General features: G+C 51.1%; 1 protein-coding gene across 5 annotated transcripts in view; it reads right to left on the bottom strand.

The window, feature by feature from the left end:
- Positions 1–3,718: 3,718 nt before the first annotated feature.
- The window catches only part of ATP7B (ATPase copper transporting beta), a 78,975-nt gene continuing 59,411 nt past the window's right edge, over positions 3,719–23,282 (bottom strand). For 3 of the 5 annotated variants that reach the window (XM_043477689.1, XM_043477688.1, XM_043477685.1), the window contains 12 exons: positions 21,598–21,725; positions 21,342–21,496; positions 20,988–21,122; positions 17,558–17,752; positions 15,246–15,428; positions 13,304–13,472; positions 11,803–11,949; positions 10,945–11,087; positions 9,371–9,574; positions 9,166–9,283; positions 7,746–7,848; positions 3,719–7,001 (listed from right to left, as the gene is read on the bottom strand). In XM_043477689.1, coding sequence (XP_043333624.1) covers positions 6,728–7,001; positions 7,746–7,848; positions 9,166–9,283; positions 9,371–9,574; positions 10,945–11,087; positions 11,803–11,949; positions 13,304–13,472; positions 15,246–15,428; positions 17,558–17,752; positions 20,988–21,122; positions 21,342–21,496; positions 21,598–21,725 — 1,954 coding nt within the window. In that variant the 3' untranslated portion in view covers positions 3,719–6,727. The remainder of the gene's footprint in view (positions 7,002–7,745; positions 7,849–9,165; positions 9,284–9,370; positions 9,575–10,944; positions 11,088–11,802; positions 11,950–13,303; positions 13,473–15,245; positions 15,429–17,557; positions 17,753–20,987; positions 21,123–21,341; positions 21,497–21,597; positions 21,726–23,282) is intronic. The other 2 variants (XM_043477687.1, XM_043477686.1) reach the window with 2 other exon arrangements.

Raw genomic sequence — 23,282 nt, forward strand, 5'->3', positions numbered from 1 at the left:
TGGATTAACTAAAGGGAGGGAGGCAGGAGAAAGGGAGGGAGTGGGGAAGGAAGGAAGGAAAAAGGAAAGGAAGGAGAGAAGGAAAGAAGAGAGGGAGGCAGGCCATAGAAGTCTCCATCATCAAGGTCAGGATCAAAGGACTAGGCAGCCAATGGCATTATTTTGTGGAAATACAGGTATGAAGTTGGCAGAGAGGACTCCATGAGGCATTTTTAATCGTGATTTATATGCTTGGGATCAAAGAACACCCTCTCAGTGTGCATTATACTCAGTGGAAAAATAGAGTTGTCTCTATTTTACACTAGTACTTAAACAGGCTTCTCATAAAAGCCAGTTAAAGACTAACTTGGATAGTTTTTCAGATGAAGTGAAACTACATTGTCTTAAGCCAGCTAAGCCTAGACAGATAAAAGACAAGACTTTGTCAATTTAAAAAAATAAAAGAGCCATTTATCTTGCCAGTAGAATGAGTTTAGCCAGAGGAATTGTAATTTGGGAATGCAGTGGACAGCAAGATCAAACCAGTCAATCCTAATGGTAATCAACCCTGAATATTCATTGGAAGGACTGATGCTGAAGCTGACGCTTCAAAACTTTGGTCACCTGATGCGAAGAACAGACTCCTTGGAAAAGACCCTGATGCTGGGAAAGATTGAGGGTGGGAGGAGAAGGGGGTAATAAAGGATGAGACGGTGGGGTGGCATCACCAACTCAATGGACATGAGTTTGAGCAAATTCTGGGAGATGACAGGGGACAGAGAGGCCTGGTGTGCTGCAGTCCACGGGGTCACAAAGAGTCGGACACGACTTAGTTTTGGCAGTCTGGGCAGACCACAGGCAAATCCAGACAAGGAAGAGAGCTTGCTTTTATAGAGGAGAGGAGGGAGCTGGGAGGGGCACGAGAGGTCAGGCAGCTGGCACAGGGGCAGGACTGGCCCCGGGAAAGATCCCAAACATTGTGCAGGAGGGAAGCCAGCTCAGAGAAAATGGGACTGAAAGAGGACTCACTCCCTCGCAGGCTAGACTCAGGACCGCACACTGGGCTGCCGTGTCTGCCAGACCAGGTGCAGGGGAGGCTAGTTTGGACAAAGAAAGACAGAAGGAGTCTCTGGGGAGTTGCAGTAGTCATGTACAGATGTCAGAGGTCACTGCTGAGTCATTCGACCACGTGTGTGTGCTCAGTCGTATCTGACTCTTTGCAACCCCATGGACTGTAGCCTGCCAGGCTCCTCCATCAGTGGAATTTTCCAGACAAGAATACTGGAATGGGTTGCCATTTCCTACTCCAGGGCATTTTCCCTACCCAGGGATCAAACACCAGTCTCTTGTGGCTCCTTAGCAGGCAGTTTCTTTACCTTTAGCACCATCTGAGAAGCCCTATATTCTGCACAGGTAAGTGCAAATTTGAGGAGGCACTGAAACTCTGGGCTGCAAGGACAGATATAAACACATCATGTGGCTGCTCAGTAGCTAAGTCGTGTCTGACTATTTACGACCCCATGGACTGCAGCATACCAGGCTCCTCTGTCCTCCACGATCTCCCAGAGTTTGCTCAAATTCATGTCCACCGGAGTGGGTGATGCTATCCAAACATGTTATCCTCTGCTGCCATTGGAGAGGCACCTGGTGCCAGGGCTGAACTCCACTGACACATTCTGACCCATCACCTACATTTTCAATAAGATGATGCTTAGCTTGAGTTTCCAGATGCATCCAAAAAACCCACAAAATGATCAAGAGAATTTGGGCTCTGGCTGCAGACTAAGTTATTTTGGTCAGAGAGACACCTGGTGGCCCTCGAGAGAAACCACATGGTCCTGCCAAAGGACACTTTTTTGCCCCACGCATGGCACCAAGGAGTAGCGGAGGAAACCCAGCTTCTTCTGCTAAGGAGAGTACCCAGAGTCACCTTTGTAGGGAGGGGGTGGGCCAAAGAGGCACACGGAACTAGGGCTTTGTGGCTGGAGGGAGTGGGTTCAAACACCCACCCGGATTCTGTGTCCTGGACAGTCAGCTTGACTGTTGAAATGGGGCAGGGAGGTAAAGAGCTCCTAAGGCCACTGTGAAGGCCAGCTGAGCCGAGAGTGATGGACTCGATGATGGCGCCCACAGTATTTGAATGTCGCCTGTCCCCTGACCTTACTGGGACCTGGTAAGGGGTCAGATTCACAACAGATCCCTCCTGGGACCGCTACCGCCCCTGCGCTCAGATGATTACAATGTGATCGGGGAGCTGGGGCCCCCGTGGGCAGGCAGGTTTTGCTCCCTTCGTGTCCCAGTTCTGTCCACCCACAAAGAACACCCCTCAAGAAATCACATCCGTGGGGTTTCCTTTTGTGGGGTGGGGGTATCATGACAGCCTCTTCCCCACCGTGATAAATTTCTACATGCTTACATTATTACTATACGCGGTTTCATGTTTATATCAGCAAAAAATAATCACCATTTCCTTTTTGGAGGAAAAAAATGTTAAATTTCCATCAGTTCTTATTTTCATTTAGCCCTTGTATGGCCTTCCATCAGTTTGTGTTTTTCATCTTTTTGAACAGAGTAAAGAGACTCTGGGATTTCACAGCGTTATTTAACGCTCTCATATTCTATCCTGTAATTTCAGCCTTTGTCATTGTCTTTACACAAAGGAACATGGCAGACAAGCAGACATCTCGCTCTGGAAGGAACCCAAACAGTGGTGTTCATGTCTCTGCCCAAGGTTGAAAATGAAGAAAGGAGGGTGGTTTCATTCCTAAGAGCTCCACAATTCTTTCCAACACCCACTCAGCTTTCCCACACATCAAGGTAATCTGAAAGGGAAACTGAGGGTCAGCAAGAGTGGTTCCTTAAAGCATTTCTTTGTATATGCACACCTCACCTTTTTTCAAAACAAAAGATGCAGTGATAAAAAGGTTGTCTGTGTATAAAACTTTATTAACTTGGGAAGAATTTTATATGTATTAGGGAACTTATCTGCTGATATATCATTAGGAATTTTTCAAAGCAGAAAAAAAAATCCTATAATTCAAATAACCTTTTTCTAATTCACGTATTTGATTGGCTGATTTTGGCTTATGCTGGATTTTCTTAAAATAAAGGTCATTTTTGGGCCTTATCTGGTGGTCCAGTGGTTGAGAATCTGCCTTCCCATGCAGGGTATGCAGGTTCAGTGTCTGGTTGGGAACTAAGACCCCACATGCTGCAAGGCAACAGCCCACACCACGACAATAAAAAGCCTGCATCTTGTAACTAAGACCTGATGCAGCCAAAAATAAATAGATAAAATTTTAAAAAATTAAAAAGTCATTTTCATTATTCCAACGTAAGCTAGCAGAACAATTTGGGAACAGAACTATATTTTGACATGTCAATTTCCAGGTGCCATTTAAGAAAAAAAGAAAAACTAGAATTATTACATTCATTTAATAGGTGATCCTATCACAGTTTTTCACTTATCTTTTCCTGGTGGCTCAGATGGTGAAGAATCTGCCTGCAATGTAGAAGACCTCAGTTTGATCCCTGGGTCAGGAAGATCCCCTGGAGAAGGAAATGGCAACCCACTCCAGTATTCTTGCCTAGGAAATATCATGGACAGAGGAGCCTGGTGGGCTGCAGTTCATGGTGTCACAAAGAGTCGGACATGACTGAGCAACTAACACAAATATTAATAGTGATCCTTTCACAATTTTTCACTGAGGTCTTAAAGACTGAAAAGTTACCAGGAATGGACAGATGTTATGATTTATTCTGGTGCATGTGGAATTCTATCAGGCACATTTGCTCAAGTTTTAGAAGACAATCTGTTTTCTAAAGAAATGGACTCCCCTATTCAGGTGGTATCAACCTTCCCTTTCCACAATGGGATGTGCATATGACATGAAATCCTCACAGCTGGGGCATCCAGAAGAGGGGCCCGGCACACCTGGTGTGAAGTCCTAAGGGCGCGGGAGGGCACTCAGCACAGTCTGTGCGTGACTCTCCGGCTATGCATCACACTGAGCCCCAAGACCATCACCTCGATGACTCTACAGAGAACGGCTGGTACTAGGATGCGACAGAGGGGAGTTCTCCCCATCCGATGAAGGATTAAGTCACCAGCATGCCCATGAAACCTACAACTGGTGTGTGTGAAGCTACCATTGGGTGTGTCGGTGACGACTGCACAATGTCTATTTCCCCTTTAAGGCAGGTGACCACACACCCCAGTTTGCCTGGGTAGTCCCAGTGTAGGCCAGTTTCCCTGGTGTAATTATTCATAGCACCTCCTTTCACTCTTGAAAGTGTCCTGGTTTGGATGATGAATGACACTGTGGCCTCACCCCTAGGTATGGCTCACTCAGGACACCCCCACCCACCCCAGGATCTCTCCAGAGCCTTCCCAGCAGAGCGCTTTGTTCCAGACTTTTCTACCCCTCCTCCTACCTCATTCCTTCAGGGCCAAGGATCCCAAAACATCACCCTGTGATGAAGATGTGTGCATCAGAGAATAGCCTTTTGTAGACAATCACCCTCATCTGATGGGGTCATGTAGTCCATGCCTGAACCTGTGGGACTGACACCCTGAGGGGGTGCTTTCCTGAGTTCTCCCCAAAGACCACTGAGGCAGGCACTGAGGCGGGGGGCTTACACAGTGCTGGGACAGCCCAACAGGGGGCTCTGGCCACCCCCCACCCATCTCTGCCCCCGAAAAGGCAGCAAGCAAAGCCAGCACCTCAGTTCTCCCCAAAGATGGTGCCGCACCAGCCCACACACACTTCCCTCTCACACAGAGCCAGGCATAGGCAGGTTTATAGATGAATAAAAAAAAATGAAATTTTCTTCTAAATATAGCATGGAATGTTTTTGAAATAGGAATTCCTTCCTGACCAAAAAACGAACAACAAAAAAACATTCCTGACACTTTTGAACATCTAAAAGGTTATCTTCTGTACAATTATATAAATATCTCCACATCCCTATAAACATAACATTTATGGTCCTAAAAGCTTTTTGAAAAGTTGATACAATTGGATTCTTTAGGTAATGATTAGCCTCCTTGGGGGGAAATAGGAAACATTCCCCAAGCAGCAGCTGGGAACAGAGAAAGGACACAACAGGGAACAAGTAGGAAGGGGCTGGGGAAGGAAGACTAGAAACATAAAACCACACCACCACCCGCACATGGATTTTAGAGGATAAGACGCAGCACAGACTCAATTACACAAATGGAAAAGAGCTATCCAAAGGCAACGTGACATGACCTCATGGTCAAATTTCAAGCCAGTTCAGTGAATACTGTCACCTGGCAGCTTTGTTCTTCCAGGAACAAGGGCCTTTTTCTTGTTGCTTCTTATCAAACAAAATATTGACGGTAGAGTCAAATTAGAGAAAAGACTTCAGGGCCCGGCGACATGAATTCAGACCCCTGCTCTGGCATGCACACTGGCTGTGTAATCCTGGGTGGGATTCCTAGCCTCTCTGAGCCTGTTTCCCGCCTGCAAAATGTGGACAATATTGTATCTACTTTGCTAGTTTGTTGGGAGGATTAGAGGTAAGCGATAAAAAGTGCTTATAACCCCCTGAAAAATAACTGACAATAAATAACTAAAGTGTGTGTGATAAGGGCTTCCCCCTTGAAACTGAGAACAGGCTCTAGTCACTTAGTCTAAGACTTGGCTAGTGTGAGCAGACTCCCACAGGCTCTGCCAATCACCACCAAGCTCGGAGTCTGCCATGGGCCCACTGCTGTCCCTCTGATTATCGCGCAACCATAAAGGCACCCAAAAGTTAGACACAGAAGTTCCCTTGGGAATGGTGGATACCCCTTCCTAAGGCACCATGTGCAGGAGTCGAAGCGTGTGGAGGGCTGGGGTATCCTCTTACTCGGGTCTCATTGCCTCAGGGCTGCACGGCTCTGGGGAGCACAGACCTGAACCCCACGCCAGACCCTGTAAGGTGACTGTCGTACCGCAGGCCATGCAACCGAAGCCCCTGAAACCGGGCAAGCAGGATCTTGAACCACGTGCCTCCCCGGGGACCCCACAGAAAGCCGAATTTCCCAAGCCTCAGGCTCTCAGACCCTCAGCCCAGCTGGGCAGTGACAGTCAGCAACTGCAGTGGATTGTGAGAGAGAAGCCAGGACTCTAGGGAGAAGCGGCTCATGGGCAACCAAGACCTCTGGTCACCGAGGAGAAGCGTGGCAGGCTCTCTGGTGGTCGTGTGGGTGAGGGGTTCAGGCAGGAGCCCAGGAGTCCCTTGGAGAGCAGCAGAGGGGACTGAGAATGTCAGCCCTGCCCTCAGATGATGGGTTCTCACACCCCCACCATCAAGGGCAGAGGAGGAAGAGAAGGCGCCAGCAGAAAACAAGCGGGCACTTGAGGTACACGGTGGTCTCAGGTACGCGATGCATGCGGGCGCCGTCAGAAACAGCCAGGCCCGGAAGGTTTTATGAGCTCTGTGGACGGGCCCAGCCAAGATGTTGGACCGGATGAGACTGGTCGTGTCACAAATGCTAAAACAGGGGATGCGAAGAGGGCTTGTCCCTCCTCTTCTCGAGGCCACAGCAAGGTGTCTGATGAGCCCACGGGCATGAGCGAGCACACCTCCCCCCGAGCTGGGCGCACCCGGGGAATCGTGCTCCACGGGCTCAGGGAAGGGGTGATCCAGAAATTCGCCCAGGCCTGGAGGGGCTCGGCCGCCTGCTGCTGCCGCTGCTGGCTCGGAGTCTCAGCCATGGGGGCGGGCCCGCCGGCAGCTTTCAGATGCCCTGCTCCTCGTCCCGGTCATTCAGGAGCAGAGACCACTTGTCGCCCCTGTCGTCGGCCGCGCCGCTGTGCCGGGACAGCTTGTCGGACTTGAGGGAGGACAGAGACACCTGGCTGATGTAGCTGACCTGGTCCCAGGGCGAGGCCCGCGGGGAGTCGCGCCGGCGGTCGTCCATGCCGATGTGCACGCTGACCTGGGACGCGCTCAGGGGCTTCATGCGGCCGTGCGCCTGCGCCTCGTACCGCGCCAGGTCCGGCTTCCTGTAGCTGCGGGGCGGGGATCCAAGAGCGCCTGAGCCTGGAGGCACAGCTCCCCACCTCCCCTTCTAAGAAGCCCCATGCAGCCCTCTCATCAAGTCTTCTACTGACACGCAGTATCAGAGCCTCATGGGTTTTAAAGGAAAGGCCACTGAACTCCTAAGGCTCACCTCTGCCTGATTTAGAAACTTCAATCCAGATGCCTGGTACATAGTGTAGGGCACGCGGGCCAAGTTGCTTCAGTCGTGTCTGACTCTGCGACCCCAAGGACTGTAGCCCACCAGGCTCCTCAGTCCATGGGATTCTCCAGGCAAGAACACTAGAGAGGGTTGCCATGCCCTCCTCCCAGGGATCTCAACCCAGGGACCAAACCCGGATCTCTTATGTCTCCTGCATTAGCAGGCAGGTTCTTTACCATCAGTGCCACCTGGGAAGCCCTCTGGTACATAGTAGGCTGTTACTAACACTTGTTAAATGAAAGCATGAATAAGCATCTCTTGTATAAAAGGGAAAATGATAACAAACAGGATCCTATGACCATATATTTACATAAATAGCCCTCGAGCAGAATAACAGGAACAGGCCGCACGTGGTGACTGCTAAGCGGCAAACCGCTGGCTCGAGGTGGAGAAATCATTACACAAACACGCGCTCAGCCACGCTCAGGGCCTCTGGCTATGCCTGCGGCAGGTGTCCCCAGTGAGGGAGTGAGCCACACGCCCGCCCCGGCCCAAGCTCGCCACGGGGACTCACCACTTGAGCTGCAGCGACGACAGGACCACGGACACGGAGGAGGCCGCCATGGCTGCTGAGCCCATCCACGGCTGCAGCACGACGCCAATGGGTATGAAGACACCTGGCCGAGGGGTGGACGACACTCAGGCCGTGGCCCAGGGCAGACAGCGAGGAGGGCCCAGCCTCGCTGCCCACCTGATGCTGTCCTCCTCCGGGCAGCTCAGAAGCCCCCCACTGGATGCTGGCCATGGGCCCGTGCACCTGAGGCAGGCTGACTCAAAGCTGGACGGTGGGGGCACCGTTGAGGGGACTGAGTCCCCCACCTGTCCAGAACTTCCGGGGACCGTCCAGAGGTGGCATCACTGGTCTGGGGGAAGCTCCAGGGGACAGGGCACCCCAGGGACCCTTGGGGGCAGCCATCCTGGGGCCCCTCGGAGGTGTGAGCATCAGGACAAGATGCTAATGACCACGGTCCCTGTCTACATTGAAGGTCCTTCCTCGAGGACGTCAAAGCACTTGATAAAGGTGATGCGACCAAGTCCTGGGATAGAGCCACAAGCATGGGAGAGGATGAGCTCCTGAGCCAGCTCTGGGGCAGGAGGTGCATCTACCAGAGCCAGGCTGTGGCAGACACGCCAATTCACCGTCTGAGGCAGTGCTGACCACTCGGGCATAACAGGGGCACTTGCAGTGGGAAAGTCTTGTTTCAATACAGGTCTCGGGCTTCCCTGGTGGCTTAGCAGTAAAGAACGTGCCAGCCAATGCAGGAGACATGGGCTTGATCCCTGATCTGGGAAGATCCCAATTAAAAAAAAAAGAAAGAAAAGGGAAAAAAAAATAGGTCTTGGCCCACATAGACGTTTTCCTTGCAGGAGGGTCTAGAACTTTTCCCTGTCTGGTGACACAAAATTCAGTGGGGGAGGGAGAGGTTAGGAAGCAGAAAACGTCCATCGCTTTCCATGACTATTCCCGAGTCAGGGTAAAACCTGGGCAGAATTAATTCTTACGATAAAGTTCTGAAGCATTGATCCCTGAGCCTAGCATATAGCAGGTGCCCCATAACTGTTAAGAATGATTACTTTTCAGACTGTGTGTCTTAATAATGTTCTGGAAAACAAGGCCATGGTAAATAGGATCAAGCACCTTGGCCAGCTTTTCAGAGCGGCCTGGAGTGAACGGAGGCCTGGTTCCTCCCTGCAGTTTCTCATTCATCTCTCCTGCTCAGTCGTGTCCGACTCTTTGGGACCCCATGGACCGTAGCCCGCCAGGCCCCTCTGTCCGTGGGATTCTCCTGGCAAGAATACCAGAGTATTGGCTGCCATGCCCTCCCATGCCCTCTACTTTTAGATACTTACAAAGTGGAACATATGGAAATTAACTCTTTCCAGAGGCTTCTGGCAGCAGCTGGGGTTGAGGGAACAGGGTGGTGAGGGCCTACCTGCCGCAACGGGGATCCCGATCAGGTTGTAGATCAGCGCCAGCACCAGGTTGAGTCGTATTCTCCAAACGGTCCTCCTGGAGAGGTGAATGCTGGCCACCACGTCGAGCAGGTCATTCTGTGGGAGAGGACCACAGGTGAGTGGGTGGGTGGGGGCCCCGTCACCCATAGCACCATGGGGACGGGGAGCCGCAGCCGAGCTCACCCTGATGAGGACGACGTCGGCCGCCTCAATGGCCACGTCGGTGCCCGTGCCAATGGCAATGCCCACGTCGGCCTGCGCCAGGGCCGGGGAGTCGTTCACGCCGTCGCCCACCATGGCCACCCTCTTCCCCTCGTTCTGCAGCTCCTGGACCTTGGCCACCTTGTGAGAAGGCAGCACCTCTGCAAAGACTTTGTTGATGCCAACCTGGAAGGAGAGGGAAACAGCATTTGATAAAGTATATAATAACAACCGGTGTTGCCAGGGGCAGCAGCAGGAGCAGAAACCCAGGAGCCGCCCCACCCCGCCCCACCCCACAGCAAGCCCTGCAGATTCCGGGGCACACAGCAAACGCACCCCCCGCTCCCATCCCAATGCCAGCCCCACATCCCACCCTCCCAGTGCTCCTCTCCTCTCCATATGCTGACCCGGTGACCTCTCCAAAGCAGCCGTCATTGGCACCTGCGGGTGGTGCCATGCTACTTGCTAGGTCCTGCAAAGGGCTCTTCTCTTTCCCCGGCCCTTGCCATTCTGACTGGGGACCACCCGTGACTCAGGCCTCCTCTCCCCTGGAAGATGTCCCTGTCTGCCAGGCTGAGGGGCAGGTTGGCAGCCCCCAGCACATGGTTTACACTCGCCCCTGGGTCACCCTCGCGACAGAACTGTGAGCTCCCCAAGGGCCCTCTCAGCGCGGCTTAGTAAGCGCTTGCAAAATGCCTGAACAAGCTTTAACTGGGGAAAGTGGGTACTCTTAGAAGGATGACTAAGACAGGTGCCACCACTCCCTCCTAAGAACCAAGTCATCTGCAAAAGCAGACAGCTTTACACACATTTCCCGAAGGGCTGGTATCTAACTGCCAAGAGTCTGCACTGGAGCTGTCCCTGCACGGTGGGCCAGGCAGGCAGGGAGCCGTGCTGCCCTTGTGGTGCAAACTCAGAGCCAAGCGCTGCGGGAGACCTGCTGGGACCCGGGAGCCAGCTGGTGTAGCGTGAGAAGAGCTCAACCGGCAAACACTCCCTTAGCATAAAGGCTGCAAGAGTGTTTATCGCAGCCCTAAAGCCATGGTCTTTCTTCCTCACTGCAGAGTCTGGGACGTAGAGAACACTGGAACTGATGCTCTGGGGCTGCATCCGGCCGTGCAGGAATGACAGCTCCCAGGCTCCAGCGATGTGGCCTCTGGGGCAGCAGCAAGGTGGTCCCCTGTAGGCTCGGAGCAGATCGGAGCACGTGGAGAGGAAAGCCCCGGCGGAGAGAAAAGCCCAGAGCAAAGCTGACTCAGCTCCATGCACTGCTGCTGTTGTTGCTGAGTCGCTCAGTCGCATGACCGACTCTTTTATGACCCTACGGACTGTAGCCCGCCAGCCTCCTCTGTCCATGGGATTCTCTAGGCAAGAATACTGGAGTGGGTTGCCATTTCCTTCTCCAGGGGACCTTCCCAACCCAGGGATGGAAGCTGTATCTCCTGCATTGGCAGGCCGACTCTTTACCACTCAGTCACTTTCCTCAAACTGTTTCTGCCAGCTCAAGATTGCTTGTAATTTCCGAGGTGGGAGACACGCCAGCCCCTGGCCCGCACCTGGGTGGCGATGGCCCTGGCTGTCTTGCGGTTGTCCCCGGTGATGAGCACCACGTCCACGCCCATGCTCTTCAGCGTGTGCACGGCCAGGGCGGCCTCCTGCTTGACCGAGTCCGCGATGGCGATCATGCCGCACAGCACGCCTGCAGGAGACACCGTGGGTGAGCGCACGCCAGAGCCTGGCAGCCGAGGGGCAAGGAGGACGTGGCGACGACCGGGAACAGTGTGCGTAACACCATGTCACAGGCCAACACAGAACGCCAGATCATATAACAGGACACGCAGTTTTGCTTTTGCTTTTTAAATTTAGATACATTTCCAGATGCACACAAGAGTCTGGAAGGACTATCAGAAAATTGACAGTGGCTCTCTGGTGGGATAATGAGGGGTATCCCATTTTTTCCAAAGTTCTCGGAATTTTCCACATTTTTTCTAAGGAACATCTATTGCTTTGTGGAGTGCTTGACTCATAGCTCAATAACTGTTAGCAGTAATACAACAAATATGACAAATGCCCAAACAGCTATAAAATCCATCCTTCCTTTCTGTCTCTTCCTACAGAAAACACTTGTGTAGAGTTTGTTTTTTTTTAGTGACTAGAGACTGACACAGGAAGGTGTGTGAGAGCTGCGGTGTGATGGAGACGTGAGGATGAAGGTGGGTAAGAGGCATTTTTAATGAGTCAATTCCAGCTCTTAAGCTGAAGGGGCGGTGGGTTTAAAGGACTCAGAAGAAGAAGAAAATAGAACTAAAAATAACAGAGAGGAACTTTTTTTTTTAAAAAAAAAAAGGAAGACTATTTCTGCCTGATATCTCCAGCTTCCTTTGAGAGCAGAGGGCAGGGGAGCGGGGTGGTACCGTCGATGGCCACCAGGATGGCCGTCTGGCCCTTTGTCTCGTGGTCGGTCATGGCGTCGCGGACGTCGCTGGTGACGGTCAGGCCGTTGCGCCTCATCCATTCCCGGTTTCCGATCAGCACTGAGAAGGTCTGCGTGGCCGCGTCTGCTTGAAAGAGGGTGCGTTTATTCCCACAGAGCCCAAGGTCACCATGAGAAAGCACTAAAGACCAAGGGATCCTTCTTGTAGCAAAATGTCCACTTGTTGGTTCTGGAAAAACCACAACCTGGAGAACACCTCTCAGCACCAGCATTGAAGGACCAGGGGGGAAAAAAAGGATAATTAGCATGCAGAACCGTGGTGTGAATTAAAGTGTGTGAAGGTGTTACAAACACATTAAATACTGTGTAGTGTACCTACTGGCCTTTAGAGGTGTCTGCTACTGTTTCTACAGGGATTAGAGCAGTTAATTATGTATTCAGCACCAAAAGCAAGAATTGACGAGACTCATCTCTGGCTCAGTACAGACGACACAAGGTGAACCAGCCAACCACCAGCCCATGTGTGTGAAACGCTGTGAGGCGACACCTCCTAAAAGGTCAGGTGAGCCTTGCACCCGTCCCCTCTAACTCAGACGACACTGACAGGCAGGTCCCTGGAAGGCAGAGGAGAGGTCATCAGAGGCTTTAAACTGCTGGAAGGTGGGTGACGATAAACTCTAAATCAAGATTTAACTACTAGTATACTTAAGAGCAAAACTCAACCTGGGTTTTTTTGGTTGGAGGCTTTGGTTCCCCTCTTATGTTGATGGCTGGCAAGCCAGTCTTTAAATAACCAGGGCCATTATTCAAAAAGCAGCTGCCCGTCCAGTGTCCATTCTTCCTTAGGTAGACCATGTCCATCCTCTGTCCCTGACTGCTGCTAGCTTTCTCCATACGTCAGATCCCATCAAAGCCCACCACGAGGAGGTTTCCTGGTTAGCAAGAACAAAAAGACTCCCATCCGTCTACCCTGTAGCTGCCGAGAAGCAAGACTGGCCTGGGATAAGAAAGAGGAGACTCAAGATTAGGGGACAGGTAAGCAAACTCCGGCTCCTTGGAAAAGACCCTGATGCTGGGAAAGATTGAGGGCAGGAGAAGAAGGGGACGACAGAGGATGAGATGGTTAGATGGCATCACCCACTCGATGGACATGAGTTTGAGCAAACTCCAGGAGATGGTGAAGGACAGGGAAGCTGGCGTGCTGCAGTCCATGGGGTCGCAGAGTTGGACACGACTGAGCGACTGAATAACAACAAAAAGTGAACTCTGTGAATTTAAGTCATACGCCGCTTTCATCTGCCATTAGTATCGAGCCACATCAGAGGACACTGCAGGCTGCCCTGGGAGGCAGACGGGCAGCACACCAGCCCCGAGCCAACCCTTCCGCAGGCAGGAGCCTCGGGGTGAGCCTGGCCTGGTGCCCTCTGTGGTTGTACCCAGCCCCCGGCAGACAGAGCAGTGGAGACCGAGGCCAAGGATACCTGTTTCTGCGGGGTCACTGCCGACTCTGTTCAGGTGAGCGGTCGGTGGGCCCTGTGGGCGCTCGCCCTGGGCAAGGATGCTCTCCACGCTGCTGACTTTGCAGCTGATTCCACAGCCGGGCACCGCCTGGAAGTCCGTGCAGCACCCCAGTGTCTCCGTGCCGAGTTCCTGGGGGTGCAGGGAGAGGAAGCAGAGAACAGGGGTGAGTTGAGAGGGAGGCAGGACAGGGGTGGAGTGAGGGCAGCGGGGAGAGCAGCAGCTGCTGGGAATTAAGGGAGGCACGGTGGGAGAACTTCCCGGAAAGGCAGAGAGAGGGACTCAAGCCAGCAGCTCTTTTTCTCTCATCTGACACAGATGCTTAAAACAGCCTCAACTTTGGCCACCTGATGTGAAGAGCCAACTCACTGGAAGAGAGCCCGATGCTGGGAAAGACTGAAGGCAGGAGGAGAGGAGGACGACAGAGGATGAGATGGTTGTATGGCATCACTGACTCAATGGACATGAGTTTGAGCAAGCTCCAGAAGTTGGTGATGGACAGGGAAGCCTGGTGTGCTGCAGTCCGTGGTGTCGCAAAGAGTCGGACACGACTGAGCGACTGTACAACAAATTCTCTCCTACAGTCTGGATGCCTGGGCATCCTGGACAGGATGCAGTCCAGAAAAGAGAAAGGCCATGCATGTCAAACACTTCCAATTAAAGGCTGGGGGTGGCAGGGCTGAAGGTGCCAAAGTGGGCAAGATTTTATTTTTATGCTAAAAATAATTTCATAAAAACGACAGAATAGGTAAGTAGTAACTAACTCTTCTGAGGTAACTGCCCATGCACAGACCCTGGGGGGAAGGGGCAACATGGCAGGAGAAAGGGGGACCTGGGCTTATTCAGGTAACAGAACAGAAGGGATGCCTGGGGTGAGCAGAATCTTTCCTGAAACATCAGGAGGTGGAAAGGGGAAACAGCCACATCCTACACAAAGGACGCAACACGACATGAGAGTTCTGGAAGACTCCCTGTCCGGGAAGAGTTGTCAGCTTTTCCTCAAGGCATCCATGTCACCCTTCGACATTTACTGGTGATTGTACTATTCAGACAGTTTATATGTTGTTCGGGGCAATTTTCCAGCACACCCCTGGGGCCTCCATGTTCAGACTGAAAACAGAGAACGCTCACCTGGCCCTTTCATCTGGAGAGATCAAGGGTGATGGCCCACCACTAACTGTGCCAACAGCCCACAGGCCTCTGGTCACTTCTGCTGCTTCACCTCCATCCCAGGCATCCCCCGGGGAGTGGACTTCTCCTGCCCTCGCCCCAACACCCCATCCATTTTTGTGTCCCTTTGCACGAAATGCTCATAAAGGACTGAATCCGTATGTCTGTCTTCCTCACTCGACCCTCAGCTCCCAGCAGGCAGAGTTCGCATCTTATTAATTCTTACTGTCCTGAGCTCGGATGCTCAGGGAATGCCTAATGAATGGCCCTGCACACTGACCTGCTTTCTGATCATCTGGAGACGTGACAGGGGACCTGCCGCTGTGAGCTGCACCCCCACCTGCTCCGGGGGGCCCTGCTCAGACCACACACACCAAAGCGAAAGTGTGAGTCACTCAGTCGTGTCCAACCCTTTGCGACCCCAGGGACAGTAGCCAGCCAGGCCCCTCTGTCCATGGATTCTCCAGGCAAGACTAGTGGAGTGGGTTGCCATTCCCTTCTCCAGGGGATTTTCCTGACCCAAGGATTGAACCTGCATTTTTTTGCATCGCAGGCAGATTCTTTACCATCTAAGCCAATCACTTTAAATACACACGCTAAGGCCCCCTGCCAGAAGCAGCCAGCTCGGGGGGCCAGGGGCAGCGAGGAGGAAAGGCGTGTGTGGAGGAAGGCGCTGTGAGTCTTTCAGGGCAGCTGGTGGGAGTGGGGAGCCCCAGCAACGCCCAGTCCACCTACCTCTTTACAGTATCTGGTGACCGCCAGGCCCAGGGGGTGCTCGCTGCTGGCCTCCGCGGTCCCCACCACAGCGAGCACCTTCCGCAGGGGCAGTGTGGCCACGTCCACGAGCAGGAGGACCCGCGAGACTTTGGGGACCCCGTGGGTAATCGTGCCGGTTTTGTCGAACATCACGGTCTTTATCTGCCAGAAACAACCACATCTCAGTGACCAAACACAGATGGGGCTCTCAGAGTCCTCACAAGCTCAAGGCAGAACTTCACCCGACCCACCCCGAGCAGGCAACAACACTTCTGCACGCCCTGTAACAGAATCCTTTACGCCCATCCCAAGGGTTAACCTCTCCTGCTGCAAAAAACTTAGCTCCCTCTCTGGCCAGTTCTCAAAAACTCCACAGAAGCTCTCACTCTGATGTAACGGGAGGCGGTATGGTACCCTCCCCAGACAGTAACACCATGCAGACCTCTCCTGGTGTCACGTCAGGAGGGCGACCCTGGGGGCCTGCCCTTCTCCTTGTCCACCCTGTCTGCCGGGCAAAGCACTGTTTTTCTGGCCTGCGTCAGTACAAAAGCCTATGGAGAACAGCATTCTCCAGCTCCACGTTCAAGAAAGGAAGGGAGTGTTCCTGGCCATAATTACAAGTAACCATGGAGCCAGCCTGAGGGCCCGTGCCCCTCGGTCAGCAGCAGCCTTGCGCTGGTCTCTACGGGTCTGGGCTTGGCCATTCTTGGCTACTGCGCTCAGATGGCCCAAGTCCACCATCCCCGGGCCCTGGACAAGGTCGGCCCTTGCTCTGCTCAGACTATGTCCTGCAGGCTCGGCTGTCCCCCATTTAGCAAACAACAGAATCCCCTTCTTGTTTCTGACTTCAACACCATTAATGGGTCTTCCCTCAACCATTCTGGCCGGCTTTTATTCCAGCCCCCACTAGGCCGCCAGGAGGATCTTCCCAGCCTGCGATCATGCAGGTGCTAGACCCCGCTTCACCCTGTTTTTTGGTTAAGCTGTGGATCCTGGACTAAATAAACCTGCAAGGCTCTTCAAGGCCCCTCTCTCCACCTGCTTCCTCCCTCAATAGCTTTATCTCGTGTCAGTCTCTCACTCCATGATTGTCCTCATTTATTTATTCAGAAAATAACTGTGGGGTGATCGCCACGTGTCAGGCTCTGGGCAAGATGCTGGGGACACAATGATGGGGAAACAGTCACGGTCTCCCATCCTCCGGAGTCTGGGACCGGGCATTGTGATCTCCTGCCCCCCTTCCATATGCTGGTCCCACGGCCGGACACCATTCAAGTGCTGTCAACTGGCAGGTCTCAGACCTTCCCTGACCACCTGCGTCAACCCCCGTCCCATCCAACACACACAAGTCTACGGTCAGGCCCCTCATAGAGTCCTCATGGCAGTTCACGCTCTACACGGCACCTGCAGTTTACCTGCCCCGGGTCTGTCTGTCTCACTAGACTGTAAAGTCCTTGAGAGCTGGGGCCCGGCATGGGACCCACACACAGCAAACACCCAACAGACAGCGAAGAAATAAAGGGAGGATGGAAGGCTGGGGTTGCCGGCTGAAGGGAGATTCTTCATAGACACTGCTGCCCGCTTCTCCACCCCCAGGTCCCGGGACCCTTCCTGGAGCCCGACCGCCTGGCTCTGCAGGTCTGAGCTGCAGGCCCCCTGGCAAGGCCCCCGGGCCCCCGCTGCACTTCCCTCACCTGTAAAATGGACAGAACCAGCACCCGCCTCCGTGCTGTCGCTGAGATTATTTATACAGCATTCAGTCCTTTAACCGTGAGCTGCTGCAGTCCCTACATCATCCCCAGTGAGTCATGGCTTCTGTTTTACTTAATTAGCAGGGCTTAACGAGCCCTCGGGAGAAGGCAATAGCAACCCACTCCAGTACTCTTGCCTGGAAAATCCCATGGATGGAGAAGCCTGGTAAGGCTATAGTCCATGGGGTCGCTAAGAGTTGGACACGACTGAGCAACTTCACTTTCACTTTCATGCATTGGAGAAGGAAATGGCAACCTACTCCAGTGTTCTTGCCTGGAGAATTCCAGGGACAGGGGAGCCTGGTGGGCTGCCGTCTATGGGGTCGCACAGAGTCGGACACGACTGAAGCGACTCAGCAGCAGCAGCAGTAGCAGCAACGAGCCCTCTTTCAGGTTTTTCTCATTTTCAAATTCAAATTTGAATACAAAATTTAAACAAGGACGGTTTTCACTAGGACTAATTAAAAAAAAAAAATTGCACAGTGGACAGCTACAAAATCACCCCACCCGAGACTCTGAAGGGAGCAGGGGGGAGCCGACCTTGTGGGCCATCTCCAGGGGCTTGCCTCCCTTGATGAGGATGCCGTTCTGGGCAGCCACGCCGGTGCCCACCATGACGGCCGTGGGCGTGGCCAGGCCCAGAGAGCAGGGGCAGGCGATGCAGAGCACCGTGATGGACGTCTGGAAGGCGAACCGCAGGACCACCTCTGCCTGGGAGATCCCCTTGCTGGGGGCCTGACGAGAGGGAAGAGACGGAGGCAGGGTGAGAGTCGGGAGGCATCACACAGAACTCTGATCACAAAAGAGCATCTCACTCTGTAATGACCTCTATGGGAACAGTATCTAAGAGTGGAATATGTGTGTGTATGTATAACTGATTCACTTTGCTGTTCAGTAGAAGCCAGCACAATACTGTAAATCAACTATCTTCCAATAAAATTCATTAAAAAAATAAAAAAGCGCATCCCAGTGCAGTTGGGAGTTCTTAGATGGCTGGATGGTGCTGGGCTCAGGACACGTCCTATCGCATGGGTCACGTTACTGCTCCACATCCCACCTTTCCAACTGGGCCTTCAGGGAAAGGCATTATGAGAGGAGAGAATTACACAAAAATCCCCAACAGGGGAAGAACACAGACTCTAGAATTAGACCATGCAGGTCCATGTCACGGCCCTGACGATGTGTCTCAGCTTCCTCACATACAAAATGGAGATGATAATGCCCATCTTCCAGGTTTTTGTAAGGATTAAATGAGATAATATACAGTCCATGGGGCCACAAGAGTCGGACATGACTTAGTGACTAAACCAACACCACATATAAATACATGTAAATATAAATGTACATAAGGCCACATCTGCCATAGGAAGAGAAGCTTCTGAGAAATTATAACAATTATATTATCATTATTTTATTATTATTATTATGAAAGCTTTAAAACATTATAGATTTCCATGGAATTGACTCTAAGGTAATAAACACGTGGGAACAGATATGAGGATATTTCTCATAGTGTTTTTTCATAAAGGCAAAAAACTGGGAACAATCAATAGGGGATTGATTAAATTGTAGGTACAGGGTGCATAATGGAGTATTATGTGGATGTTAAAATGATGATGTACACATATAGTTTTTGACATGGAAAGATATCAGTAACATTGCTGACTTAAAAAAACAAGCACAAAATGGTATGTGTTATTTAATTAGTGCAAAATTATCTGCCTATATCTCTACATAGCCCTTCAACAATCCTGCAAAGATGTTCACCAAAGTATAGGGGTTTGGAGCCATCTTTATTTTCTTCTATTTTTCACCACTGTTTCCTTCATAAATCCCAAACCAAAAAAAAAAATACAGGTCTCCTTCCCAGTTACCTGGTGACACACATCGGTATGATTATCTGCAATCTAACATCTTGAGTGATCTCAGTTTATCTTTCAAAATGGCTAGTGGCAGGGGTGAACAACGGAGAGATGCTATAGTCACTTAATTACAGTCAAATGTGTATTTTTTAAATAGAGAATACAGACCACCATCTCTTCAGCTTCGATCTAGTCTTTGAAAGGTTTGATTCTAAAATAAGATACATTAGTAAAGATCATTCAATTTTCACAGAAACAGTTTGATTTAGGTAGAAGGGCATGCTGTTTAACCCATCATGTGATGTTTGGGAGGTAAAGATGGGTGCTTTTTTAAAGCCAGGGATTCTTGTCAAAATCACACCTGGCATTCTGAGGGAGGTGGGGTGCACTTCTGGAAGGGAACATGAACCCTGTCCCTACAAATGATTTTCACAGAGCAGAGTAACAATAATGTCTTAAAGGAACATATAGTACCTCCGGTGCCAGCATCCTCCCTGATATCGCAAATAAAAACAAAAGAAGCGAAAGTTAAGACAGAAAGGCAGGGATCAGCAGGAAGCCACCCATTCCAACTTGTTCAGGACTGAGTTTCCCACAGCCATGTGCCAACGAGATGCTCTCCCACAAAAGCCAGAATTTCTGCCAGTCATGTGCCATAATAATCACTGGTAAGAAGTTCTAGGAATACAGTCAGAGGCTTCTCTTATAAGCACAGAAATCTCCTTAGATGTCGGAAAGTATCTAACTTGGACATCTTTCATTTTAAGCAAGGAAATGTGAGGGACGAAATGACGTCTAAGTGAATGATGTGCACCCAAGAATATATGATATGCCTCTATAGATAAAAATTTTTTTTAAAATATTCATTCTGTATTTACAGGTTCTTATTTTATGGCTCTAAGGCAAAATATATATTAGACTGGGCTAAGTCTGAGATATTTTAAAAAATAAGGGAAAGTGTTGTTCTGCTCACTGGGCAGTTATCAAATGCTACTCCCAGTGGGCCATCAGCTTTTTCTGTCTATCAAGGCTTCTCAAGCTCAGCACTACTGACATTTGGGGCCAGATAATTCTTCACTGTGGGGGCTTGTCCTGTGCACTGTTGGCTGTTCCTGGCCTCTTCCTTGCAGTCCTGGCCTCTATTTATTAAATGCCAGTAGCCCCCTTCCTTAGTCATGACAACCAAAAACATCTTCAGACACTGTCAACCAAAGTCACCCCCAATTGGGAATCACAAATGTACATAGTCATTTCCAAAGCAGAAAAAGGGTTTTTTTTTTTTTTTTTGGTGACATCACGCAGCACACAAGACCTCAGTTCCCTGACCAGGGGTCGGACCCATGCCCCCTGCAGTGGAAGCGCTGAGTCTTAACCACTGGACCGCCAGGGTAGTCCTTGAAGCAGAAACATTTTGTAATTTCTTGAAATTCAATAAAATTGTATTTCCGAAGACAGTATTCTTCCACTTTTTAAACTCAAAAATGTATATTCCATTGTTTCATATATAATGCTTAGTAATTATCAAAAAGCTATTAGCTTTACTCGGAAAGCTATTACTCGGGAAGCTGCAAGGTTAGATTTATATGGACACAGCCAGCCAAAAATATATTTTTCTTAAAAATGGTTAAAGAATATTATCATGCTATTGAAACTGCATGAAACCTCTGGGAGATGGTGAAGGACAGGGAAGCCTGGCATGCTGTAGTCCACGGGGTTGCAGAGTCAGACACGACTGAGTGACTAACATCAAAAATAATAACTGAAATCGTGACTGATGTGACCTATCTTCTACGATGTGTGCTTCATAACCTCAAAAGTGGCCAACAGTGCAAAAATGCACATGCTTTAAGCATTACAACTGAGAGCCGACGGTGTTTGAAATTATCAGAAAGTAAAAGATGTCTTAGTGAATAAAAAAACCCTGCAGGAGTGAGTGCCTGACTGACTGTCCCACCCTGGCTGAGGTTTTGCTGCCAATAAGCGAAGCAAACAAATAAGTTGTAATGGGGAATTAAAGCCCAGTCAATCTAAGACATGAAAAAAACAGTATTAATGGCAATTGATTATTTAAAACACAACAACCACACGGCCCACAGCATTCAACTTACAGGAAAGTATTTCTGAACAACACCAAAATCGATAAAACCGATTACAATCCATACCACCAACGTCACAGTTGAAATGATGATGATAAATGGGACAAAATATCCACTAAACCGGTCAGCCAGTTGCTGAATGGGTGCCTAGGGAAATAAAACACCAAGATCGCGGGAAGTTACAATCTCTGAAGAAATAGAGAGGCCATGGGTGGACAAGGGCTGGGATTCCTAGCTCCCTCATCAACTACAGTTATTAGTCAATCTCTCTAACTCCATAAAATCTGCCTGATTCCGTGGGGCTCTTGGAATAATTTCTAAAAGCAGGGAGCTGAAGTTATACTGCTTTTAAAATTCCTTCAGTACCTTGGACATCTGGGCCTCTTCCACTAGCTTCACAATCTGGGCCAAGGTGGTGTCATTGCCCACGTGGGTGGCGGTGATGAGCACAGAGCCATGGGCGTTCATGGACCCGGCGATTACCATGCTTCCAGGCTTCTTGGTGACGGGCATGGCCTCTCCTAGAGGTGGGGAGGAGACCAACATTACGTGAGGAGCCTGATCGGTGTCCCCAGGGCCCAGGCAGGGTGCTGACGCCCACCCAAAGGGACCGAGTCCACACCTGTGATGAGGGACTCGTCAGCCATGGTGTTGCCTTCTAGGACTTTCCCGTCCACGGGAAACTTGCCCCCGGGGACCACCTTGATGATGTCACCTCGTTGCACCAGCTCCATGGGCACCTGCTCCTCCCTGCAACAGAAGCCGCTCAGGTTACACTCGGGGCCATGTGTGGGAGCCCGCCACCCTGGCATGTCACCCAGGTCGGGTTCTGGACACTCCGCCGGCTTTACTCTGAGCAGAGGTCATCACTTTATCTACTGTGTACAGACTGAATCAATACTGTGTGGCTGCTTAGTGCCAGGCACTGTCCTAGTCCCTGGGGAGATGGCTGTGAGCAGGACAGCCAAGTCCCAACCCTCATGAAGTCAATTCCAAGTAGCAAACAGACCAGCAAGATAGTTCCAAGACTTAAACAAGTGCTACACTGACAGCAAGGTGACTGGAGGGCTGTTTTCAGCAGTGGGGGAGGAGGAGGGAAGGGGACAGGTTTCATCTGAAGATGACATTTCAGCTGGATGACAAGAGGACCCAACATACAAGGAAAGAAAACTCAAGGGAGAGGGACCTCCCTGGTGGTCCAGTGGCTGACTCCACCCTCCCAGTGCAGGGGGGCTGGGTTCGATCCCCGGTAGGGAACTAGATCCCACATGCCACAACTAAGAGTTCACATACTGCAACTTTAGATCCTATGTACTGCAACTAAGACAAGAAAATTTAGGAGAGAAAGAGCAGCTAACACAAAGACCGATGGAAGGGGCCTTTGAGAAACAGGAAGCCTGCAGGCAGGACTGGAGGGGTTTAAGTGAAGCAGACAGACCCCGGACCATGTTGGGTCTTGTAGAGCAAAGTGTGGGCTTTGGACGTAAGGCTTTTAGTGGGAAAGTGACACCCGTTCACATTTTCAAGTCATGTCTCTGGCTGCTGCATGAGAATGGGCTGTAGGGGCAACAACAGAAGCTGAGAGAGGAGTCAGGCAATGGAAGCCTCCCAAGCGAAAGATGGCCTGGGCTGAAGGTGGAGCGAAGAGAGACCCAGGAGCTTTGGGGGCACAAGGTGTTAGAAAGATGTGCGGATATGCTGAACGCCTAAGAAAAGCAAGCACGAGCTCTTAGCTTCAGGTTGAGCGGCTGGGTGGATGAGAAGGCGTTTAATGAGATGGAGATGCCTATGAGAAAGCAGCTACAGAAGGAGGGGAAGAGGAGAGGAGATGAGGTCTGTGGTCTCACGTGGTAAACCAGAGATGCTCGCCTGACTTCCACACAGATGTGGCCAGTCCAGAGAGTTCAGTTCAGTTCAGTCGCTCAGTCATGTCCGACTCTTTGCGACCCCATGGGCTGCAGCAGGCCAGGCCTCCCTGTCCATCACCAACTCCAGGAGCTTACACAAACTCATATCCATTGAGTCAGAGAGTAGGGAGTGAGAAACTGGATTTGAGCTGAGATTAGAGGTCAAACCGGGAAGCTGTCAAAATACAGACAGAATCGAAAGTCTGAAATGGTAAGAGCTTCCCCAGGAGCGTGGCTGGAAGAGAGACCTCGGCCCTGGGACACCCCATCTTGAGAGGTTGAGCAGGCAGAAGGGCCCACAGGAGGGGGCACCCACCCCATGGCATTTAACATGTGGACGTTGTGGACATCAACGCAAGTATGTGTAAAATCCATCACATCCTACACTTGGGATTCATAT

This window comes from Cervus canadensis, chromosome 9, assembly GCF_019320065.1.
Source record: "Cervus canadensis isolate Bull #8, Minnesota chromosome 9, ASM1932006v1, whole genome shotgun sequence".
NCBI lineage: Eukaryota > Metazoa > Chordata > Mammalia > Artiodactyla > Cervidae > Cervus > Cervus canadensis.